A 22,635-nucleotide genomic window follows, 5' to 3' on the forward strand; every position below is an offset into this window, starting at 1 on the left:
TGTACTCTGAACTTTCCTAGGCAATAGCCTACTCCGGCTGCGTGCTGTAGAGTTGCTAAAAATGCCTAACGCGTTCGATTCGCCCAGAGTTTACTATGCAAAATGAAAACCTACCTCTAAATATTTTGACCACAATCCGGTACAGAATCAATGAGTTTAAAATCGTGACTCTGCGCATTATTATAGTCCTTATGGGGATTCTAAATCATATTCACTGATCTAAGAAGGCTGGTTAAGCCACGGGCGAATGTCTCTAGTGGAAGAAGTTCCCCCTGTTGTTGTTGCTGTTGCTGCTGCTGTTGTTTTCCGGGGGCAAATAGCTCGAGAGTCTTCACTTCAAAGCCTCTTGGCAATAACATCAAACCGAAAAAGTGGAGATTCCTTTAAGAATTTCCATTGGAGTTTCAGTAGGAGCTGGAAATCTGGATGAAATTGACCAAAAGCAGGTTAGGGAGCAGATGGGACCTCTGCATCTGGCTGGTTCCCAGGCTGTCGCACTGGGAGTCTTGCAGGAAGCACGGATTCGGGGTCTTAACAAGAGATGCTTCAGCAGAGTTCCACGTGGTGGGTGAAACCTGGATCCAACCTCCCATGGAGAAATGCATCTGGGAAATGTGCAAGGCTTCCGCAGAAACAAGCGCTCCATAAATAAAAATTGACGGTGCGTGGGATGAATGGAGCTATGCAGTCCATGGGTGTCCCACTGGGCAAATGAGCAGAGGCCATTTTGCCTTCCACCATTACATCTTCTTACCTTTTGACACCTGTTCTCACCCACGTAAGCCTCTTTTATGTATAAACTAGCCCTAAAATCACACTGCTATAGTGGAAAACTGGGAGCAAACAAGATTAAAAAAAAACACTGACATCACAGCATCTATATTATGTTGTTGGTACAGCGCCATCAGAGTACAAAAGGAGAGATGAATTTATTTGTTTTCACGTATATAAAAACTAGCTCCTTCAAAGGGTGCTTTCCTCATTATTGTTTCTGTGCGTGTTTATTGTGAAAAGTCGCGCCGTGCTCACTGCGATTAATTCCTAAGGGAGCACACATAACGTTGTAACTTGTATTGCTGTGGGTGTTGTCTGACGAAAGCAGCAATCTTAACCCCAGTAGGAGTAAGCCCCGCTTAATCCAATAAGGCTTCTGAATAGGTATGGTTAGGCTTGCGCTGTAAGTCACATTCAGAGTAAGACGATTTGAAATCAATGGACAATTTAGTCATGATTAACTTGAGCCCATCGATTTCATTCGGCAACTCTGAGTGCTATTTAATCGGATATGTGGGACAGTTTTTTTTTTTTTGCACCCAACATGTAAATAGCCACGTGTCTTTAGTATTTTTAACCCCATCCACACGTAAAAATACATTGAGATTTATCTTATAAAGAGAGTAAAGGAGCTGTCACAACATCCCTTTTAGAAAAGAAGTCTGCACCACTAGAATAGGATTGTCATCTTAGAGTGTGTAATCAGAGCTTGATTTCAAAACTAAAGGGTACTGTGATCCAGCCCTGCCAGAAGTACCATTTATTGACCTCACTCTTGATCCCAGGGGTCTGAGGAGGACAGCCGGGTTTGTAGACAAAGAAAAGCACTCTGCGCCCGCTCATCTTTATTAGGCTGTCGCATCTCCCTATAGTTCAAAAGACGTCCTGGGGCTGAGCTCCGGATCCACATTACGTCCTACAGCGCGGCGAATGACCCTGCTCTTACAGTCTAGTTAGTCACGCCTTTTTGATAGAGTTGTCGGGGTCGCCATTGTAGAAGCCGCACAGCTCTGCAGCGGTCAGGACAGGGTAGTTCCCCAGAAGCGCTTGCCTTGAGAAGCACTCCGCAGCTGCAGGCACTGCCACGCCTTTCTCCCTGGGCGGCTGCTCAGAAATAACACTGCGTGATTGGCTGCGCCACAGCGTGAAAGGGCCTGCAGGACAAGGCGGCACCACACTCACTGTGCACACCCAGTTCTGGCCCTTGTTGCCCCCTTCTGTCTCCCAGTTAGGCGGGCTAATTATGGACAGCCTCCTTTAAAATGATGGAGAGTCTCCCTAAAAAGTCGTGGGCACCCTCAAGGCTAACAGATTTTATAATGGCATAACCTTCTTGTTGATCTTTGCAGAGACTCTTTTTGGGATGCCTCAGAAAAGAGAATCCGCTTGTGTCTTGTCTGTCTCAACCAGGTTAAGAGGCGATCCTAACCGTGTTGTTTACTCAGAAGTAAATCCAAGTGAATTCAGTGGCTGCAGTCCTAAGCCCACCTATCTGGGAGTTCAATAGGATCTGCTTCCCAGTAGACATGGTTAGAACTGCACTGTACACAACAGCGTAGTGGCAAATCCGCAAGGGTTCCCCCATGACAGTCACACCACGACCCCTTTTCAATTTCCCCGCCTCTCCCTTGCTACTCCACTGCAACAGACGTGCCCAGGAGTCAATCAGCATGAAGGGGAGGCTGCGTGTTACTGAGGAGAGTAGCTGAGTCTAACCTTTCACTCTGATTGGTTCTAGTCATCAGGAAAGCGTAAGGATTCTTCTCAGTAGCTAACACACTCCCCTTTCATGATGATTGGCTGATACGTACGGACCTGGCTGGGACCCTGCTCCCCCCAAATTTAAGGGGTTTAGGGACCCCTGTGACCCCAAAGGACTACACCCCTGGCTGTACATCCGCAGCACTGATTCTCCCTCCTTGTTTTCACTCCCGACCCCTGCAGTGTCCACGCCTAAGCGTGTTTACTTCAGAAGTAATTAAGTTGCACTGAGATAAATGGGCCTTATTATTTCCGGATAAAAATGCACAATGGTACTCAAGTGGTACTCAACTCAGGCTGCAATCCCAAATACACTTTCTTGGGATAAGCTCCATTAGACTTTGTGGGGCTTACTTCTGAGTAGACATTTATTGGCGCCCACTGTTCGACTCAGTGGGTCAGACCCGTTGAACTCAACAGGACTTTGGAGGAGATCGCGCAGTTCCTTAATACTGCAGTATGACGGTCCTGAGTCCTTCCTTATCCGGATCTGATTGGTCCAAATCCATAGAGCGGCATAGTTCTCGCCCATCTTTCAGGTCTCGATCCCATCCTGAGCTGTCCATGCTCTGGTTATAAAGAGACAATTCCCCACGCCCCGCAAGTTCTGACCTTAGCCTTCCCTTTGCAGGAATAAACACTAGTCTAAACACAAGGACGGAGATCCTTAAACTTAGTATCAGTTACCAAGGAATTACAAGAGTCAGCCTTAGCCCCGCCCAGCCGGTCGCCTCTTTCATCTTGTCTGACTGAAGCATCTTTGCCCTTTTCTGCCCTGGCGTCCTACCCGAACGTGCGCAAAGCAACCGGTGGCCTCCAGGGGGCGCCCGAGCTCTTCGTTTCCCAGCAGCGGCCGCGTTTCTTAGGCGGTCCTAGGCTCCAGCTAACCTGAACGCTTCCCTGCCTTGGCCACCCAGCCGAGCCTGCCACCTGAACGCCCTGTAAGCATTTTATTCCCCACCCCGCCTCCGCCGATGCTCGGGAGTTGCCCTGCTCCTCTAGTTCGCAGGCCCTCCTCTAGTTCTTCCTCAGCCTCGGAGAGGCGGCGGAGGCAGAAGGGAACACACGCCGACGCTCCGGGAAGCGAGTAAGGGTCCCCTTTGCGTGCGCGAATGGCCCAGCCATCACCTGCCTTCCTCGCAAGCCGGCGTGGGGAGCAAGAGACGCCCAGGGGCGCCGTGATCTCTCTTCTCTCTGTCCGAGGGCAGTCCCCCGTCTCCCTGCATCTCCTGAAGCTCTGCCTCTGTGGGACTTTTTATTTTTCATTGTTGAGCCCGAAGCTGAAACCCCGAAACCCGATTACGGTGTCAGAGCCTAACGGTTAGTTCATGAGGAGGGCGCGGGGCCCGGGGGCGAGTTAGAATGCTCGCTGCCCTTCTCCACAGTCGCCCTGTTTCCCTTCCCTCCCCGCCCTGTTTCCCTTCCCGTCAGCCTAATACCGGCCTGGGAAAACGGAGACCCTCCAGGGGTTGTGGGACTCCAACTGCCATCATCCCCCGCCAGCATGGCTAGTAGTCAGGGATGATGGGTGATGAGTCCAGCAACACCTGGAGGGCCACGGCTTTCCCACCCCTGGTCTTATCAGTGGGAAGCCGGAGAGAGTGTCACTTCCGCACAGCACCTCGTGTACACACACACACACACACACACACACACGAGAGTTGGGCACTTAGGAAAGGTTTGGCTGCGAGACCGCTTCCAAGATTCCCTCGCCACGGTGCGAATCCACCACACACCCCTATGAGCTCAGAAGAGTATAAAGGCCCAGCACACCTTTTCATTTTTTAAAAACGAAGCGTTGCCTTTTCGGCATTTTTGCGTGGCATCCATCTCTCCGCGGATGCGACGCAAGCTCTCGGCGGTGACACCTGACCCTGGCCAGGATCTGCCCTCTGCTCTCACCCTCCTTCAGGCCTCCGGCTCTGACTTCCTGGGTGGCATCTGAACTCCCAACTCCGCGAAGTGCGGAGGGGGGGGAGCTGCGGTTGCATTTCTGCCGGGGGTCTGGCTGGGGGAGGGACGATCAAGGTGTGCCTGTGAGAAGGAGGGGGCTGTTTAGGAGAGGAAGGTTCTCCCCCCCACCTTAACCCCTCCCTCCCACAGAGCAGGCGGTGTGGAGTTTGGGGTCTGATCCGTCGTCCCCCTCGGAGAGCGACGAGAGACGGAGGGAAAAGGCAAGCCCACGTCTGCTGCGCTGGGACAGCTCCAGGCTGGCCTCCACCGGCTCCTTATTCCCTGACGGCCGCCGCCGCGAAGCGCTTGAGCCGCTTTCCCAGCATCCGGGCAGGGTCGGGGACGGAGGATCAACCCTTTCATTCTTCAGGGGCGCTCTCTCGCTTTCACTGAGGTGGAAGGGAGCTCTGGGTGGAAAGGGGGGAAAGAGAGAAGTCCCCCGCCCGCAAATCCTTCCCATCACCTCCTTCCCTCGGTCCTTTTCGGCGGGACCCGAGGGGGCTGCTACTGCTGGGCTGCAGCCAGAAAGAGCAGCTGCGGTTGTTGGTCTTGGGCTCCTTCCGATTCCTTTCAGCCACAGAGTTCAGCGAGTGACCTGGCGCCCATCACCCGCCTTCCCTCCCCCCCTCTCTCAGCCTAACCTACCTCACAAGTTTGTTGTGAAGCTAACCCCTCCCCCCCCGCCAAATGTAATGGGTAGATCATGAGGCAAAGGGCCTGCGGGCTCTTCCACCAGGAATGCAAGGTGCGTGGGAGGCCACCCTTAGGTTCCCCCTTCCCCGCGCGGCCCGCTTCTCGGCAGGCTTGCTCCGAAGGAGCCCTCCGCGGCGCCCAGCGAGGCGGATGCCCGCGGAAGCGTGAAGCCTTGTCGCTTTGCAAGCTCCGTTCCGAATCAATTCCAAAAGCTTGTCCTTAGGAACCGAGAGGCTGAAGTAGTTGGCTGCTCGTTGCGCGTGTTGTATGGTATTTGCTGGCGCCGATGTTACTCAGCGGCAGACTCTGGGACCCCCACCAACACCCCTTCCAACATCGAAGTGAATTCTGCCTGACTCTGCGCCAGGGGCTGGAATCTGTTCTAGGGTGTGAAAGAGCAGCAGAAACTCTATGGGGGACAAAAAAGGGGAGCTGCGGAAAAGCAAACTGAGATTTGCGAGCCAGTCGCCGAGCTCCCTGCCTGGCTGAGGCACCTGTCGAGCCTTTCTTAGGATCGGGGCCCAAATGATCGTATTATAGTTTCTGCCCAGGCTGTCTTCAGCTTGCGAGCTTGATCGCGGGAATGGCACGAGCAAAATGATGATGATTGACAGACAGACAGACGACAGACAGACAGACAGACAGATAGATAGATGCAACCGCTTCAGGAATTGTATTATAGATTCCTTCCCTTACGCCGAGGCCAATATCTTATCCAAACCCTGTAATCCGTGGATGATTTTATTTTCTATTATTGTTGATCTTACAGTATGGAATGGAGAAACACTGGCAGGAGATGTATGAGGGGAAAACTGTCACTACAATTTCTTTTCTTTTCATTTTTTTAAATTGAGTACTGTCATTTAATTTATTTCCCACTTTTACAAGGGCGCAAGTGAGTCGATACTGTGGGGGAGAAAGATTCGAGGCAAAGGGACCCTTCCTTAGAATCTGCCCCTCTCGCGTCGAGGGTCAGGCGCTTACACGTGACAGGTAGGGATTCTTCCTAGCCTAGCACAGCAACACATTGCAACTCTGGCCGCTCGTATTTTCATAAGACAAAGGCAGAGTAGCCTCGCCAGAGAGAAAAGTTGGGGCCCCTTGTGTTTGGCGAAGGCGCCAGGCAAGGAGCCCCTCCTGCTCCCTCCTCGGCGTCCTCCGTTCCGCTTTGAAGTCAGACCTTGGCTTAGGGGAACCCTTCTGAGTCACGGGTGCTGTCCGGAGAGCCGGAGCGTAGCCATGCTTGCTGGGAAGAAAGTTCCATTGCTTGGAGGTATCCTTAGGATTACACCTTTGCTTGGAAAGTGGGGCCACTGATGTCAATGGGGCAAGAAATGACGCCTGGATAGCTCCGGGGGGGACGACCGGGAACGTTTTCCTCTCCCTGCGTTCATCGTGCCTTCGCACTTGACTCAAGAGCCTTAAATTATCGGTTCCTTCCTCCCCTAATTGCCTCCCCCCTCTTCATCTGTTCTCAGTTGCGAATCATCTCCTCTTTGTCTTTTCTATGCAGGGAAGATGCACGCAAGAATTGCTCCAGGACAGGCGCTTCACAGGAACGCGTCCTTCAGTGCCCACTCATTTCCTTACCAACAGAAGACTTACAACAGAGGGATCTGGCTTCTTTTCGTTGCTCCTCATTCAGGATCTAACATTTTCAAGGCTTCCATTACACTGACAAGTTTCTTGAGGTTATTTGTTTCACGTTCCTCATTCGAACCAAACGCACGTTCGCATCTGGCCCGTTTGCTGTACATCTCTCTCTTTCTCTCCCTCCCCGAAGATCTTAACCAGCTGGATCTTGCTCCGAGTTACCGAGGGGTTTGAGGTCGAGGGGGGGGGTCATGGCTTTAAACGTCATTTCGCCATGTGGATTGTTTTAGGTTTCAGGTCCTACACAATTCCGTCGGGGATGAGAGAGAACCAGCCCTTCCATTAATGAGTACTTAACAAATATTCGTCTAAAATGCCTCTTGCATGCAGGAGGAAAAAGGAGACCGGCCACAACTGAACCGCGAACAGGAATGTGCTTCTATTTAACCAGGGGCTTAAGTTAAGCAACGTGCGATTGGTCACTTGGGATAAGTAAAACCACAACAACATAAAGCCCCTCTTAAATCGAAAACGAGGAAAAATAGTAGTACAAGCTCCCCCATATATGGGGACTTCTTATCTAACACAGAAAAACTTTTCCTAATTATATTAAGTCGGCTCAGGGAGTTTAAAAATCACCTTTCAAGACTTTCTAGATGGGAGATTTGGGGGCGGCGGCAAGGGGAATGTTGACTATTCACCTGTCTCAGGTAGAAGAAAATTATTTTCTCACGAAAATCAGGTTTCTGTGGAGGATTTCTTTATTTTGGAAATGATGATAACGATCATTATGTTAGCAAGAATACTTTTAATAGGCTATAGCAAAGTGGGACTGTAGAAACTTTTTTAAAGCATGATCCTCTTACTTAGACTGATGTTATTAGTCTAACAAATAGCATAAATAAGAGAAGATGGGAAGATAAAATAAAAACAATCAGATTAGATAATTCAAAGAAAGCTTGTAAACTATTGTGTGTACGTTGATTTATTTCACATCAATAGGAAAAATTTAATGGTTTAAAAATACTCTGAATATATAGAGAATATAAAGTCAACCTGAGAACGGGTGTTCCGGACTCGCTTAAATTCTGGGGCTTAGTATGAAATCTCTACCGAAGTTTATGCAGCTGAAGTAGCTCGGGACAGAAGCATTCAGGAAGGAAGATCTGATTTATGAACTGATCGTGCTTTCTCAAAGGAAATGTCACCTTAGGTAACGTGTGGGGGGGGCCGGGAAGGGAAAAAAGAGTTCTGCCCCTTTAAGGCCAAGTTGCTATCTAAACAGGAGTAAACAGTGGTGGAAAAAAGAGTGAAGGCGGGACTTTCAGGGGCGGTCTCAGAACTATGCAACCTCTTGAACGTTCGGCGCTGGGCGTGGTTAGAATACTCAAGCGGTGAACATTCGAATCGTTGCGGCTTGGGGTGGGACAGCGGGCGGGGACAGAGCTGCACGCCACTTGAACTGCTGAAATGTGATGGATCTGGGAGGGGGAGTTTCAGACTTGTATCAAACTTCGCCACAGTCGAAGGCAGGACGCTTAAAAAGAAGCGCGGATAGGGAGAAGGTCTATGCAGAGTCATCCAAGCGAGCCGGGACTTTACTCGCTTCCGAGCCGCCAGAGAAGCTTGAAGGCGTGGGCCGGCCGCCTCGCCTCGGCCGCCTCGCGTCGCCTCGGCCGCCTCTCTGACTTCTCGAGATCCTTCCGTGATATGCCAGAAACCCCTGGGACTCGTCGGCTTCACTGAACTCCGGTGGCGTTTTCCGCCTCTTCCGAGTGGATCTAATGACACGGCAAAGGCACTAGGAGCGCTGGGCGAACTTGGTCTGGCGAGGCCGGTGGAAAGACAGTGGCAAGTGGGAGGTAGGTGAGTCCCTTTCACTTGACAGCCCCGAAATGGCCCCCTGCTGGAGAGGAGGCTCCGCGGGTTAGGAATCTGGACAGGAAGGCGCTGTTCGGTGCGGAGTGGGGGAAACACCCGCTCGAAAGTTCCAAATGCAGCCTCGGGGAACCCCCAACGGAGGCGATCTCCAACTCGACCCAGAAATGGGCTCCTTTTAAAACGTGATTAACCGAAAGGTTGACAGGGAGAGATGTAAAGCTGTAAAATCCTTTGCACGTTTACCGGGGAGTAAGGCCCACTGAGCGCAGTGAGACTTGCTTCCAAGTAAGCATGCGTAGAGGTCGGGCTTGCTGATGGCTTTGTCTATCCGCCGAGAAACTCTCGCCGGGGAGTGAGGGAGCGTGAAGCTTCTCGTTTACTTTCGGTTTGGATCTTCTGCCGTTCACACTAGAACGGGGGCAGATCTGTGGTTCGTTTGTCGTTTTGCGCACAGAGCCTGCTGTGTTCTGCACGCTCCATAGTGGTCGGTGTCTGTTTAATGGTCTCCAGTCCCCCTAGAAATGTGACATATTCGAGGCTTCCAGGGAACCCATGTTAAGTCAGGTTGCTAGTTAGGTCAATCTCGGGTAAAATATTTCCTTTCCTCTTTTTGACTTGATTTATATCCACCAGTTCAAGATATCTTTTGGGAACGCCGAAGCAGGCAGGGCTAAATCATTGAATAAAAACCGGTGTGATCTGGCAGAGGTGCCTTCCCCATGTTTGTCTACCTCACTGCCACGACCCTCAGCCTACTATGCTTAGCTCTCCCCCACCGACAGCGGTTGTTTATTTCGCTCCGACATCAAAGCAAAAGCTACTTTCCATCCTTTCAAAGTCCTGGCCGTCGGAAGCACTTGAAAAAGCAGAGCCAGCCAAAGATCACATCGGGACGACCCTTGTTCTGTAGACACTGATCTTAATTAAATTAAGGATTCGGAGTGAAAAAGGAAGTGGCAGTGTGTCTAAATAACATCCGTGTTTGCTTTGCACCCTGAGTACCAGCGGGCTCTCAAAGGAAAACGCGGTACTTTCTGACCTAACTCCTCCCCTCCCCCTGCCGCGCCCCCGCCACACTTTCAAATTGTCAAGTTTGGCACCTCAACATATTTACTTTGTACTGTCCTGTTGTTTTTTTAGTGGAAGGAAGAGCGTGAATTTAGGATCCCAGCCCGCAAACCCGACCGGAGAGCAATAACATCTCTATCTAATATGGTTCGGGATTTTTTTTTTTACGTTCTGATGATTTTATTTGATTCCGTGAAGTACTGTGTAGCCTTATGTATCCTTAATAAGGATACGTACAGAGATAAATTCTACAATGTCTCATAAAAGAAGACACCTCTTTTGTGTTGTGCTGTATAGCCGTTTTAAACAACAAAATCGGTGTGAATACTACACAACCTAAACACGTGAGAAAGTCCTCCTCCCCAAAAAACAAAGCCCTATAGACTGTAATGGACATCCCATTGAATCAGACGTGTGAGCAAACGTGTGTAGGATCTTGTTGTAAAGACGCGATCCTAAGTAAGTGAGCAGGTTCTACTAAAATCAGCACTATTATTTTACAGGTAAATGTGTCAAAGGTCTGCCTAAAGATCATACTTATATGCATACTTACTAGGGAAGAGGCTGCGGTCGTTTATCTGTAAGTAAGCCCTATTAAATTCATTAAGACTTCTGAGCAGGCATTGTTACGATTGCGCTGTAAGCCCCACATAAATAATTGGGATCTATTTCCAAATAAACATTCATCGAATTGTGCTCTTTAAAAACACACACACACCCCAAACTTTGTTGAGAATAATTAATATAAAATAAAAAGTGGTTGGATTTCACTGGACTTTTTTTTTCTGTGAACGGCCTAATATCCGATTCAGATCCTTCAGTTCTAAATCATTTTTACGTTGAAAGTAACTTTCACTTGTTGTAATGGCATTCTTTTTCACTTAATGTCTATCGAGCAGCACACCAGTAGGAAGTGAATTCTAATTGAATCAGTGGGGCTTGTTTTCTGATTAATGTGTTTTTAAGATCTGTATGAGGGAGACATTTAAATCAACTCAAATATCCAAGCCAATTGGAAGGAAATGCTCAAATGTTGATGGAATAAGGCTCAACCCTTTACATATTTACTTGGAAGCAAGTGCCATCGAAATCCAGAGAACTTCCTTCCTAGGAAATGTGCGCGGTACAAATGTGGTTGAGGGCAAAATGTGGTGTGTGTGTAAAGCTGCACATCTCCAATGCAAATACCTAGGCATAACGTCAGTGCTTTGCTGTTATGCATTGCAACTATTTAAATACAGAAAAGGGACTTTTAAAATCACATATTTTCTGGATGGGCTTTTTAAAAAAAAAATCTGTGGAAGGATTTTCCAATTTTTGTCAAGCACACTTTTTTTTTTTAAGGTTCCCACTCTGGGTGGGAGGGCTAAATACTACATGGTGTTTTATATATAATAGAGACTCCGGCCTGGATTTGTACGATTCCCTCCCCAGAGTTAGGGAAGAACCCCCTGGAGGTAGGAAACCGCTTGATCTCTGGTGTTCTTGAACCCCAGCAGGGAAGCACAACTGACTCTTGCCTTTTCTTCTCAGCTGATTCCCAATCCTATGTGGTCGCATCCTAGGTTTGGGGGGGGAGGCGCAGGCGCCTCCACTGTATTTATTTATTTAAAAAGGGAAAGTGATGAGTGTTGGGAAAGTTGATAAAGAATGGAGTGTATAGTTTCGGTTGAATGGGCTGAGTGAAACCCTCTGACTGTTACACACCTCTCATTAACTCCCCTCCTTGCGCTCTTGGATCACAGGCAAGAAAGAGGCTTTTGAGGCATTAATGTATAAATGGTCCCCACACCGCCCCATAAGCACAAGGGGCTTGTTTAGCCGAGGGGAGGAAAGGAGCCAGAGGACTCAGGACCCGTCCGCCTCTTTGTCAATCAAGTGTTAATGCAAAGAAAAAACAAATATAATGCACGATAAAGTGCTTTGCACACGCACGCACACACGCTCTCTCTCGTACACACTCACTCACTCCTCCTTCTCCCCCCTTCTGCAAGGCCGCGATGTTGGGCCCTGCAGCTGCAGTGGGACAAATCTCTGAAGCCTTTACATGCAAGATCGCTTAAGCCAAACTGGTTACCGGTTATGACCCATCATCGTTTATATTATTTATTTTCAAAGTATACAGCCACACACTTAAAGAACGAAAAAGGAGATTATTTCATCTCCCCCCATTAAGATCTGCAAGGGAGATTCGAACCCGTGTTCGTGTGGATACAGGGCCAGCAGCTATTCCCGGTTAAGGGACCAGGCATTTGAAATAAGGTTTCTAACCAGATTTTTTAAAAACGTAGCTCGGGATGCATAAGAAAAAAAGAGCATCTCTAAAGGCCTTTTTTTAAAACTGTGTGCTGGAAGGAGAGAGCCAGCCAGCCAGCGAGCCTAACAGCTGTGGCTCAGTCTTGCTGTCCCAGCAGTCTTTCAATGGCAACTCCCAAGTGGATTTTAGTGCCTCTTTTCATTTTTTTTATTTCTTGAAGCGTCACATTTCCCACACTCCTTTCAAAACGCTGAAAACCAGGTTCCAAATGTCATCGCAGGAGAAAAGAGCCACGTTCCTGTTGCAGAAAGGGCCACAGCGAGCTGCCATGTTTGACAAGCGGGAGGAGGGGGTTAATGTCACAGGCTTTGGAGGGGGCTCGGTGTTGCCTCCCCCAATCTCACTTCTGCGGGGCTGATGAAAGCACCTTCTGCCTCCCCCCCCCAAAAAAAACCCCGGTTGGAAATCTTCCTTGTTGGGGACCTGGGGGCGGGGGGAGGCTGAATCCCACGTGGGAGATCATCGGGGCCTGGCCCTGTGCCTGACTGTTGCCGGAAGGAGACCCTGTTAGGCCTCGCAGAAAACCACCCAGCTCTGCTCGAGGTTGCCGCGGGCTCTTCTCCTGAATCTGAATTGAGGGAGATGGGTGTTTCCACTGTAGGGAATAGTCCTGGCGGGGGGTGGGGTGGGGTCGGGCTCTATGGAGGGCAAGGGGCGCTATCTTGCGGCAGCGGTTGTCTTTCCTGCTCTAGGTGTCTCGGCTAAGCCAGAGCTTTGGGTCCCTTCCCTGCAGGCAGATGGGAGAGCTCGCTCAGCGGCCCTCTTGGGTGGCGTCGCGGCCTTGGCCAGCTGGAAGGGATCTGGGAAGAGAGTAGATTTATTTAGAACCTGGAGCGGGGGGGGGCGCGGGCGGTTGAAGCAGCGTTGCTTTTCTCTTTCGATTATCTTGATAAATGAGTTGTTGCTGAAGGAAGAAAAATAAGCACTCCGGGGAGGGCTAAAGGCAGGCAGCGCTGTCAGTCCTACAAGGGCCTGGCCGAGGGCGAGTCGCCAAACGCGCTTGCAGATCTGCTGGCCTCCTGCGCGGGCCCAGGAGACCGTCCCTCCAGTTAACCCACAAAGGCCAACTTGAAAAAGGTGCATCGCTGGAGTAAACCCCCCCCCCCCTCGCCGTTGGAAGCCGAGCACTGGGCCTCTCTTTCTACGGGCTTGCTTCCAAAGACAGAGCCACGGGGGTTACAGGCACTGACACCCAATCTGAAACGATGGCACTGGGACTGCGTAAGCGCCATACACTGAGAGCACATTTTGCACACCCACCCAAAGAATCCCGGGGAACTATGGTTTGTTAAGAGTGCTGGGGATTGTAGCTCCGTGCGGGGTAAACTATAGTTCCCATGATCTTTGGGGTGGGGAAGAGATGTATGGTGTGTATGCAGCCGTGGACCTTAGCGGGAGCCAGGCGCGTTGTACCTTTGTACCCACAAAGCGATCTATAAATGTTAGGTATGGTGCAGAGAAGAGCTCCGAAGGCGGAAGGATTCAGCTTTTTTTCGCCCAAGGCAGCAACGACCAGCCTGGATCGGTTGGCGTTCTGTTTTTTTCTTCTCTCTCCTTTTTCCTCTCCTGTGATGATAGGAAAGCAGAGGAATTCGAGACCCAAGCTACGATCCTGCAGCGTACACTTAAAAGCAAGCGCCACCAAGACGAATGAACCCTGCTACTGTCTTTACGCGCAAGTGACGTCCATTCATTTCAACGGGATATTCTTCCATGGAAGCAGACACAAACTGCAATCTTATGCACGCTTATTTGGGAATAAGCCCCGTTGAACTCAATAGGACTCCAGATGGTGGGGAGGAACGCACTGGCTCCAGTTGCATGCGTTTAGAACTATGCACGTGTTTTGAGATGGGGGGGTATCAACTACTTTTGCTTGTGTTTAGCGGGACTTAAATCTTTCAACTGAGGCCAGCTTCCAAATTACCTGCTGGTTGGGAGCTGCGATCCATAAAGCAGTTAATCGGATTAGAACCGGCTGGACCTCGTGTAATTTATGTGGTGGACGCAAGATGAACAGGCACAATAAAGCCTTAACTCTCAAGGAATGTATTTAGGATCGGGCGGTCCCTCCGTTTTAACTGGGTTAATAAATCGGGAACCACATTAAAAGACTGTTCTCATTTACTTCCCTGTTCAGAGGGGGAATATATCACGTTCCCCACCCCCACCCCCCCTGACATGACTTATCGCTTCTTCACAGGCATCTTGAGTTCTTCAGAGCCTCCTGCTTTCCACCTTGGCGCATAAAAGTCAATTTGAGACTACTCTGGAATAAGGATCGCAGCCAGGACTCCTGCAGTCTTTTTATCTATTTACAAAGCTGGCTAATATTGGGCAGGAGGCGGTACACTTGTAAGGCCGTTCAGGCTTCCACAGTTGTGTGCGCTATGGCAAAGACGCACAAACCGCCAACCGAATCAAGTGCCCTCTTCCAAATGGCTCCTGTCCTAAGTCTCCAGCCTTGCAGGCCGCCCGCTTTAAATCTTACGTGGACGGTACCTTGTACTCCTGGGGCGTTTCAAAAATATTGACTTCGTAGTCAGCACTAACTTTAGTATAGCTCGCCTTCAGCGGGGGGCGGCCTGGTGAAGTCAATGAAATCTGGTTTGTTTTTAAAGGTTTCTTTTAAAGTTTCTAGCCCTCGTGATCACACACGCACTTCCCCATGCCACAGTCAGAGGACTGAGCTTTGGTTTCTTGATTCATCTTCGATACTAGGCAGGAGAGAATGTGTACTTATTTCCCGAAAGAATGGGGGAGGGGAATGTGCCTTTGAGCGGCTACCTGCCAAGGCATTTGTGCTTCCCAGGTGATTCCGTATTTCCAGCCTTCCCCTCAAAAATTGTGCCCGCTTCCCTGCCAAGTGACTTTCCCTTCCCCGTTTTGCTTGCTTCCTTGCCTCCAGCCTTATAGCATTTTAATGATTCCGCCGTTTTGCTCCATCTCACCAGTGAGATCAATTTGAAGTCTTATTGTTTTCTGCTCTCATGACAGATGTGTCATTTTGGTCGTCTCCCGCATTCTATTTCTTATTATAATTAATAATAAATTCTGCTGCATATTCAACCATAGGAAAACGAGGCCTTCTCTCTCTTAAATTCACATATAGAATAACTGGGGTCTCCTTTTTTCCTCTTCTCTCTCCCCTTATTTTGTTTTTCCTTAGGATCTGCGCCCGTGCGTGTTTTCCGAGCCGCGGATCCCCTCCTGCCAGCCAAGGCCAGGCCCGTGGGACGATGGGGAGCAAAGCCCTGCCGGCGCCGATCCCCCTGCACCCTTCGCTGCAGCTAACTAACTACTCCTTCCTGCAGGCGGTCAACACGTTCCCGGCTGCCGTGGACCACCTGCAAGGCCTCTACGGCCTAAGCGCCGTTCACACGATGCACATGAACCACTGGACTCTGGGCTGCTATGCCGCCGCCGCCGCCGCCGCCACAACCGGTGGCGGGCCGGCCGAGATTAGCCGCTGCTCGGCGCTGAGCGAGATGGCGGCGGCGCAAGGCCTGGTAGAGCGCTTTCCCTTCCCGGCGCTGCCCTTCGCCACGCATCTCTTCCACCCCAAGCAGGCGGCCGCCATCGCGCACGTCCTGCCGGGTCTGCGCAAGGAGCGGCCCCGCTTTGACTTTGCCAACCTGGCGGCGGCCGCCACCCAAGAGGACCCGCCCAAGGCGCACCAGGCGGCGGCCGCTGCGGTGGTGGCGGCGGCGCACGGCGAGCTGGCCAAGTTGAGCGGCCCCCTCTCGGCGGCGCTGGGCAAGCTCTCACCGGACAGGAAGCCGGCACGCGGCAGGCTGCCTTCCAAGACCAAGAAGGAGTTCATCTGCAAGTTCTGCGGCCGGCACTTCACCAAGTCGTACAACCTGCTCATCCACGAGAGGACCCACACGGACGAGCGGCCTTACACCTGCGACATCTGCCACAAGGCCTTCCGGAGGCAGGACCACCTCCGCGACCACAGGTCAGCCGCCGCCAGAAGGCCTGTGGAGCTACTGGCTCCCTCCCGCCTGATCTGCTAGGGAAAGAGGGCGCCGCAAGGGGCATCTCAGGCAGGATCCAGCGACATCCCTTACTTCCCAGCCCCTTCCCTTGGAAATAAAACTTCAGGCTGAACCAGCAAGTCCTTGGTTCCAGCTTTCCCTAAAGTCACTCACATGGCCCTAGGAAAGAAGCCACTGTTTCTGGGCCTCCTACCTACAAGACACAGATGATCATGATAATACTGGCCTACCTAACAATGTCATTGTAAAGATATGTGAGATAGGGGAGGGTTGTGGATTTCAACTCTCTGTTGTTATTGGTAGGATTTATTTCCAAGGGAATGAAGTTGGCGCTGGGAGTGTTGGGTTGATTTGCGTGGAAGTAAGTGATCTGAAGGGCCAAGTATCTGAAGCAAGCTTCTTTCTACTTATGTGGGCTCAACTGAACTGGCGGGCAGGAACTCCCATTGGTTTCAAGGGAGTTGGCTGCCTTGAGCCACGTTGGCCAATGGAACTTATTTCCAATGGAGCTTAGAATTATGCTTGAGAAGTTCTGCACACTGATCCATACCTCCTGAAGGCCTTTCTGAGATTCCCTTTTGGCTTCTCTTAAACATTTCCTAACTTCACTTTCTTTTCTAGCTTGAGCATAACTTTAGAAATGATAAAAACTTAGCAATCACAGCAAAAACTCTTCTTTACCTCTGTAGGAATAGCACTTGACTGAAATCCAGTAAGGAAGCTGCAGAAAATTTCAGTAGGTTTATAGCTTGGCAAATGTGGATCAAGATTGGAAGGGGAGGGGCAGAGAGAAGGCAAAATGTTTCTTGAAAGGAATATTTCCCAACACTAAGATGTTTGTTTTTTTCTCTCCTGTACATGCCAGAGAAACAACATTTACAATGTGTGTGTAACAATGTACAAATGGCCCTTTCCCGCTGTTCCTTGCTTTGAGAAGCTCAAGAATTTTCTGCCTTTTCCCCTGCCGTAGAAAGATAATATACCGTGGGCCTGATCCTGTTGGGTCTATAAATTTAAGGCAAAAATCTGACTGACATTGGCCAGAACAGGGGGACAGCCTGTGCATGTTCACATGAAAGCAAGTCCCGGTGTATTCAGTCATATGCTGTAGTAAGTGTGCTTAGGATTTTCTCCTTGATTTGTTAGCAGAAAAAGGCAATGAAGCACTGGGAGAACCTACTGTCAAGTGGCTATTAAAACCTATAAAAAGAAAATTGGAGAAGTGGAATTCAGGGCTGAATTTGGCTTAGGCTGCATTCCTATACCCACTTACCTGGGAGTGAGCTTCACTGACCTCAATGAAATTTACTTCTGAGTCGACATGTATAGGATTGTTCCATTAGTGTGTATATTCTCAAATACTTCAACTCCATGGAAATTGTTGGTTGTGGCTCTTGCTCTGTCTACAGATACTGATTCCAAACGCCTGTATTGGCTTCTAGGTATATCCATTCCAAAGAAAAACCATTCAAATGTCAGGAATGTGGGAAAGGATTTTGCCAGTCCAGGACTCTAGCAGTTCATAAAACTTTACACATGCAGGTAAGGTTAGATCCATATCACTTTAGACAGTTTATTTTGATCTTAACTCTGTTCCAATTTTTTATGCTGATTGGATATAAAGTTAAACCTAGCAATAATCTGAATAAGTAAATAAATGCAACGTACTGGAGGTGTGTTGCTGATTAAATCAGATCATTTCCCCACTATGATCCTCCACTTCATTTCAATATGCAGAAAAATGACACAAACCTAGACTATACTTCACTTGTTCAGTCACTGAATGCCTTTTTTGTCGTAAATTATCTTGACTCATTCTTTATGGGGAAGAATAAACATCCAGAGAATCTTAGAAGGATTGGAAAGTGTGGAGAAGTTGTCTATGGTTATGATCCTAAGCACAATTACTTGAGAGTAAGTCACATCAAATTTAGCAGGGCTTACTTCTGAGTAAACATGCATTGGCTCCAGCTACATCAGTTAATTTAAGGCTTGCATATTCTATTGCTGGAAAAGATTCCTTTAGAAGTCTGACATTTCTGAAGCAGGCAGTAAATGGCTAGATGAGATGTGTGTTTGGTTTGAAAAACTCAGATTAAAAAGGCTTTGTGGAAAGCTTCTCGCTGATAGAGATGAGGCCAGTATCCCTGAGAAGCTGGGTGGATTAGCAAGAAACATTTTTCTGTAGATCCCAGAGATGGGGAAATGTGATGAAGTGAGAAGAACTGACCTTGACAGGCAGGAAGATATATCCCCGCAGTTAAGGCTGTAATCTTAAACACACTTACAGGGAGTAAGTCCCAGTGAGTTCAGTTGAACTAACTTCCGACTAAGCATCTATAAGGATCAGGCTGCAAAGTAACATGATGTTATACCTACAGCAGATCCATGACCTGCACCTGGATCCTAAATACATTTACTGGGAAGTAAACTGTTAATAAGTTTAGTAGCACTCATCTTCAAAGAGGGCTGAATTCCTAAGCATACTTGCTTTCCCCCCTTTTTGTTCATTTTTATCTTCACAAGGACCTTGTGAAGTAGATTAGCCAAAGAGATACAGGATTGGCAGGTCACCCAATGAGCTTTCTGGCTGAGAAAAAATATGAATCCACATTTCACTGATCCAACCCCCCAGCTTACATATACCATGCCTGGTTAGGCAGCAAGTGTGCTAGGATCCTCTTCTTACAGGACTTTAAATCTGCAATCTTATGGATAATTACTTTGGAGTAAATCCCACTGAACTCCATAGGATTTACGTCTAAGTAAACATACCTAGGATCAGACTATAAATGCACCTGCAGCCTAATCCTGTTGTTACTCAGAAGTAAACCTATTGTTTTCAATGGTGTTTACAGACAATTTAAATTTGCATAGAATTGCAACCTTATGTGGAAACTATTTCCATGGCACTTGTGTCTGAGTAAGAGTGCATAGGATTTGTAAAGGTTTATTTCCCACCATTGTGATGGTGTTGTGCAATGTAATGAGTCCAAAACTGGGGAGGGTGTATGTCTGGAAGTATAATGAGAGAAGTTTTGAAAAAGTCAGTAATCCAGGTAGTTTCTAAAGGGTTTAATCCTTTGCTTGCTTCAAATCTGAACAGGAATCTCCACACAAATGCCCCACATGTGGAAGAACCTTTAATCAAAGAAGTAACCTGAAAACTCACCTTCTCACCCATACAGACATCAAGCCCTACAACTGTGAGCAGTGCGGCAAAGTGTTCAGGCGAAACTGTGATCTGCGGAGGCACAGTCTAACTCACACCCCACGGCAGGACTTCTAGAACAGCCGAGAACCTCCACAGGGAGCTAACTCTGGCTCAAGGACTTGAACTGTAGACAATCTTTAAGCCTGTGCATATGTGGACAGATGTACAGTATGCAGGGCCCAGATCCTCTATTCCCTGGCTCCGGCCAAACAGGCTGCAGAGGGGGTCACTGGGGGGAGTGACAACAGCCCCAAGCCTTTTTTTGTCATCCCACGCCACTCCAGCCAAGAGTGTTGGCTGAATTCGTGTAGATACTAACATCACAGCTCATTTTAGAGCTCTGTACAGAAACTGTGGTGTGATATGTCTGTGTGTGTGTGCTTCCTTTTTGTCTTACCAAATGCACACTGGTAACAATGACGACAAAATCTGGGAGTGAAAATATATTTTTAAAAGTGTATTTCAAAAATAAACAATCTTTTCCCAAATCTCTCATGCTTGATAATCAATGATAACTTTTTAAAAAAGAGCATGGTTATTCAGTTCTTCTCTACTTTTCCCATCAATAAAAAGGCAGGAGACTAACTTAAGGGTAATGATCATTTTCTTTTCTATGAAAAGGGTTTAGTTTTATAAAAATTATCTGTTTGTTACCAGGATCTTTCCCAAGTGTTTCACAGTGTAATTCTCTGCCTGTTTATTCAGAAGTAAGCATTATTAGGATCAGGGAGCCTGCTTGCCATCAGCACTTAACAGTATGTATCATGAGTAAGTCCAGCTGAGGTTCATGGGATTTTACTTTTAAATAACAAAATTATCTAAATTTATATCCTGCCCTTCCTCCAATAAGGAGCCCATTTAAATAAACATACACACGAAGCCCCATTGAGCACAGCGGGGCTACTTAAGGAGCAAACACGAAGAGGAGGGTTTTCCTCCACTGTAATTTTACTTGAGAATAACTGCCACTACCTTCAGGCTGCATACACACCATACATTTAAAGCACATCCTTTCCTCCTGCCACCAAAAGAACCCTAGGATCTGTACTTTGTTAAGGGTACTGGGAAATGTAGTTCTGTGAGGGGTAAACTACAACTCCCAGGTTTCTTTGGCGGGGAGGGTGCTTTAAAATATACACTGCGTAGGCACATAGGGTGCACTAAAGCTGTAAAGCAAAAAGCAATGCAAGGAAACCCTGTAGTTTGTATCTGTGTATCTCTTCCCTCCTTGGATTCCGACTACAAAGCTAAAGAAAGATAAACGACTGGACGGGGTGGGGTGGACTGGGAAACGATGCAGAATCCTCCCTAAACCCTAAAGTGATTTATTAGTAACTTATTGGTAATCAAGCCTCAGAAACAATAATAAACTCGTCTCTAAAGATTGCCTGAGATAGCTCCCTGCTTAGACTTTGAACGCGGGCGGCAATTTGCCTGGTTTGAGACAGGGACCTTTACACCAACGAAGACGAGTCTGCGGGCCTGATAGCGCGCTCGAAAACAAACAGCGCGGCGTAAATAGAGCTCCCTATTGGGCGGCGGCGGCCCCTGTTGATGGGCAGGAACGACCATTCCCTTCCCCCCTCTGCTGAGGCAGCCGAGTTCATCAGAAGCCTTCTATCAGGCTCGGGGATCTGCTGGAGGGAGCCGGCCTTATCGGAGTTCAGCTCTGCTACATCTGATGAAGCTCTCGGGAGCGGGGTGGTTCGGTTGTAAACCGCACGAAAGCCATAAAACCACCGCTACGTCCTGTATGCCCGACCCAGGAAGCCTCGCGGGCCGCTTCAATCAGCGCAGGATTGTCAGGCAAAGCCGCCAGGATTTAGAGTGCGTGTGTGGGGAGAATCAATAAAAAGGGCGGGGTGGAGGGAAGCAGAGGTAGGGATGTAAACCACGCACAGCCGCTGAGGAGAAAGCTAAGCTGAGGGCTCCGGGTAAACGCCTCTACGGCGGAAGACTGCCAACAGGCTCTCTGGCCGGCTTCCCGCGCGGTTTCATCGGGGAAACACGCGGAGTGGAGGCGGAGCCAGAGGGAGCCTCGGCTCTGTCAGGGAAAGGCGGGAGGCGTTTGTTGGTGGTTGGATTGCTAAAGGGTGGATGGCAGGGGGTCGGGGTAAGAATAGATTGGTATGAATAGATTCGATTACATTGCACAACATTTTTTCCTAAGAGAAAATATCTTCAGTAACTATAGCCAAGTTATCAATACGAATCAAAAAGTCATCGGGTTGGGGGGGAGGAGGAGCTAGGCTGGGCCTTGATGCCAAATCCAAAGAGCCAGAGTTCCCCCCCACCCGACCTCTCAAAGACTGGGTGATTATGAGGGTAGAGGGAAACAGGCCCCACGTCAGCACCTGGGCGTGCAAGGACCGACCCTGGCTGACGCTGGGGGCCACAGCCTTTCTTTCTTTCTTTCTTTCTTTCTTGTCTCGTCATGCCTAGCGCTGGACAGACATGTACATGGTTACAGATGCTCATGTTATTTTTACTTTGAATATATAGCATCTTTTTCTACCACAAAATGGTGTTTATTTCCAAGTAAGTGTGCTTACCATCAGAACAGCAGAAGCAAGCCCCTTTAAATGCATGATTGTGCTCTGATTTTAGTTAGTTTAAAATGATAAACTGCACATGCTCAGAGGTTTTTTTAAAAAAATATCAAGGTTGGCAAACTTATTTTGCTGTAATGTATCAGGAATGTAGAAGCAGCTGTAAAACAAGAAATGATGGGATGGGAAGGGAGTAGAGTAATATTAGTTTGGTGCTTCACAACTGAAGTAATACATATGGCTGTCTAAAGCGGGGGAGGCTGTAAGGCCATTAAGTCTAGGATCTAAAATTACCAAGCAGCATCAGTGGGGGTAAAATGATTTGTGTCTTTGGCATGCGTACTTTAGCCAATCTCACTGTTTATAAGGATAATCACATAGGTCTAGTCCAGAGGTTTTCAAACTGTGATCTGTGGACCACCAGTGGGCTGTTAACTTCATTCAGGTGGTTCTCAGCATGTCTGCATCAAATATTCATATTGATTTTAATTGTACTTTTTTATTTTGTTTTATTACAGTTTGAATTCTATGGAAAGCAAATTGTAAAATAATCAAATACAAAATAAGAAATAAAAGAAGCAATAAAAATACAATTAAAAATCATACATCTTCTAGCACAGTGCATTACAATTGTTGCAACAAGCAGAAAGATCATTAAGTGGTCCACATCAGCAGTTTTCAAGTGGTCCATGGGGGAAGTTTGGGAAGCGCTGGTCCAGTCTACACGTCCTGAAGTGGTGGAAGGGAGGGATTGCTATCTATGTAGATAAGAAGCTGCCTCATACTGAGTAAGACCATTCATTGGTCCATCAAGCCCAGCATTGTCTATCC

General features: G+C 48.5%; 1 protein-coding gene across 5 annotated transcripts; it reads left to right on the forward strand.

The window, feature by feature from the left end:
• The first annotated feature begins 8,178 nt into the window (after positions 1-8,178).
• On the forward strand, positions 8,179-19,736 carry OSR2 (odd-skipped related transciption factor 2). 5 transcript variants are annotated; one of them, XM_061603857.1, is made up of 5 exons: positions 8,179-8,636; positions 10,227-10,303; positions 15,210-16,001; positions 17,484-17,583; positions 19,148-19,736. In XM_061603857.1, the coding sequence occupies exons 3-5, from the start codon at positions 15,280-15,282 to the stop codon at positions 19,328-19,330; spliced, it is 1,005 nt and encodes a 334-aa protein (XP_061459841.1). In that variant the 5' UTR covers positions 8,179-8,636; positions 10,227-10,303; positions 15,210-15,279; the 3' UTR covers positions 19,331-19,736. The 5 variants fall into 5 exon arrangements, with proteins under 5 accessions (XP_061459841.1, XP_061459833.1, XP_061459823.1 ...); XM_061603849.1 differs by lacking the exon at positions 10,227-10,303 and having other exon boundaries at positions 8,179-8,640; XM_061603839.1 differs by lacking the exon at positions 10,227-10,303.
• Positions 19,737-22,635: the final 2,899 nt, after the last annotated feature.

This window comes from Rhineura floridana, chromosome 1 (genome assembly GCF_030035675.1).
Source record: "Rhineura floridana isolate rRhiFlo1 chromosome 1, rRhiFlo1.hap2, whole genome shotgun sequence".
NCBI lineage: Eukaryota > Metazoa > Chordata > Lepidosauria > Squamata > Rhineuridae > Rhineura > Rhineura floridana.

Bases quoted from the DNA above. Each gene is read 5' to 3' on its own strand.
- OSR2 (XM_061603849.1), top strand. From the start codon at position 15,280: ATGGGGAGCAAAGCCCTGCCGGCGCCGATCCCCCTGCACCCTTCGCTG. The intron at 16,002-17,483 runs GTCAGCCGCCGC...ATTGGCTTCTAG, and splicing joins GACCACCTCCGCGACCACAG to GTATATCCATTCCAAAGAAA. The intron at 17,584-19,147 runs GTAAGGTTAGAT...AAATCTGAACAG, and splicing joins ATAAAACTTTACACATGCAG to GAATCTCCACACAAATGCCC.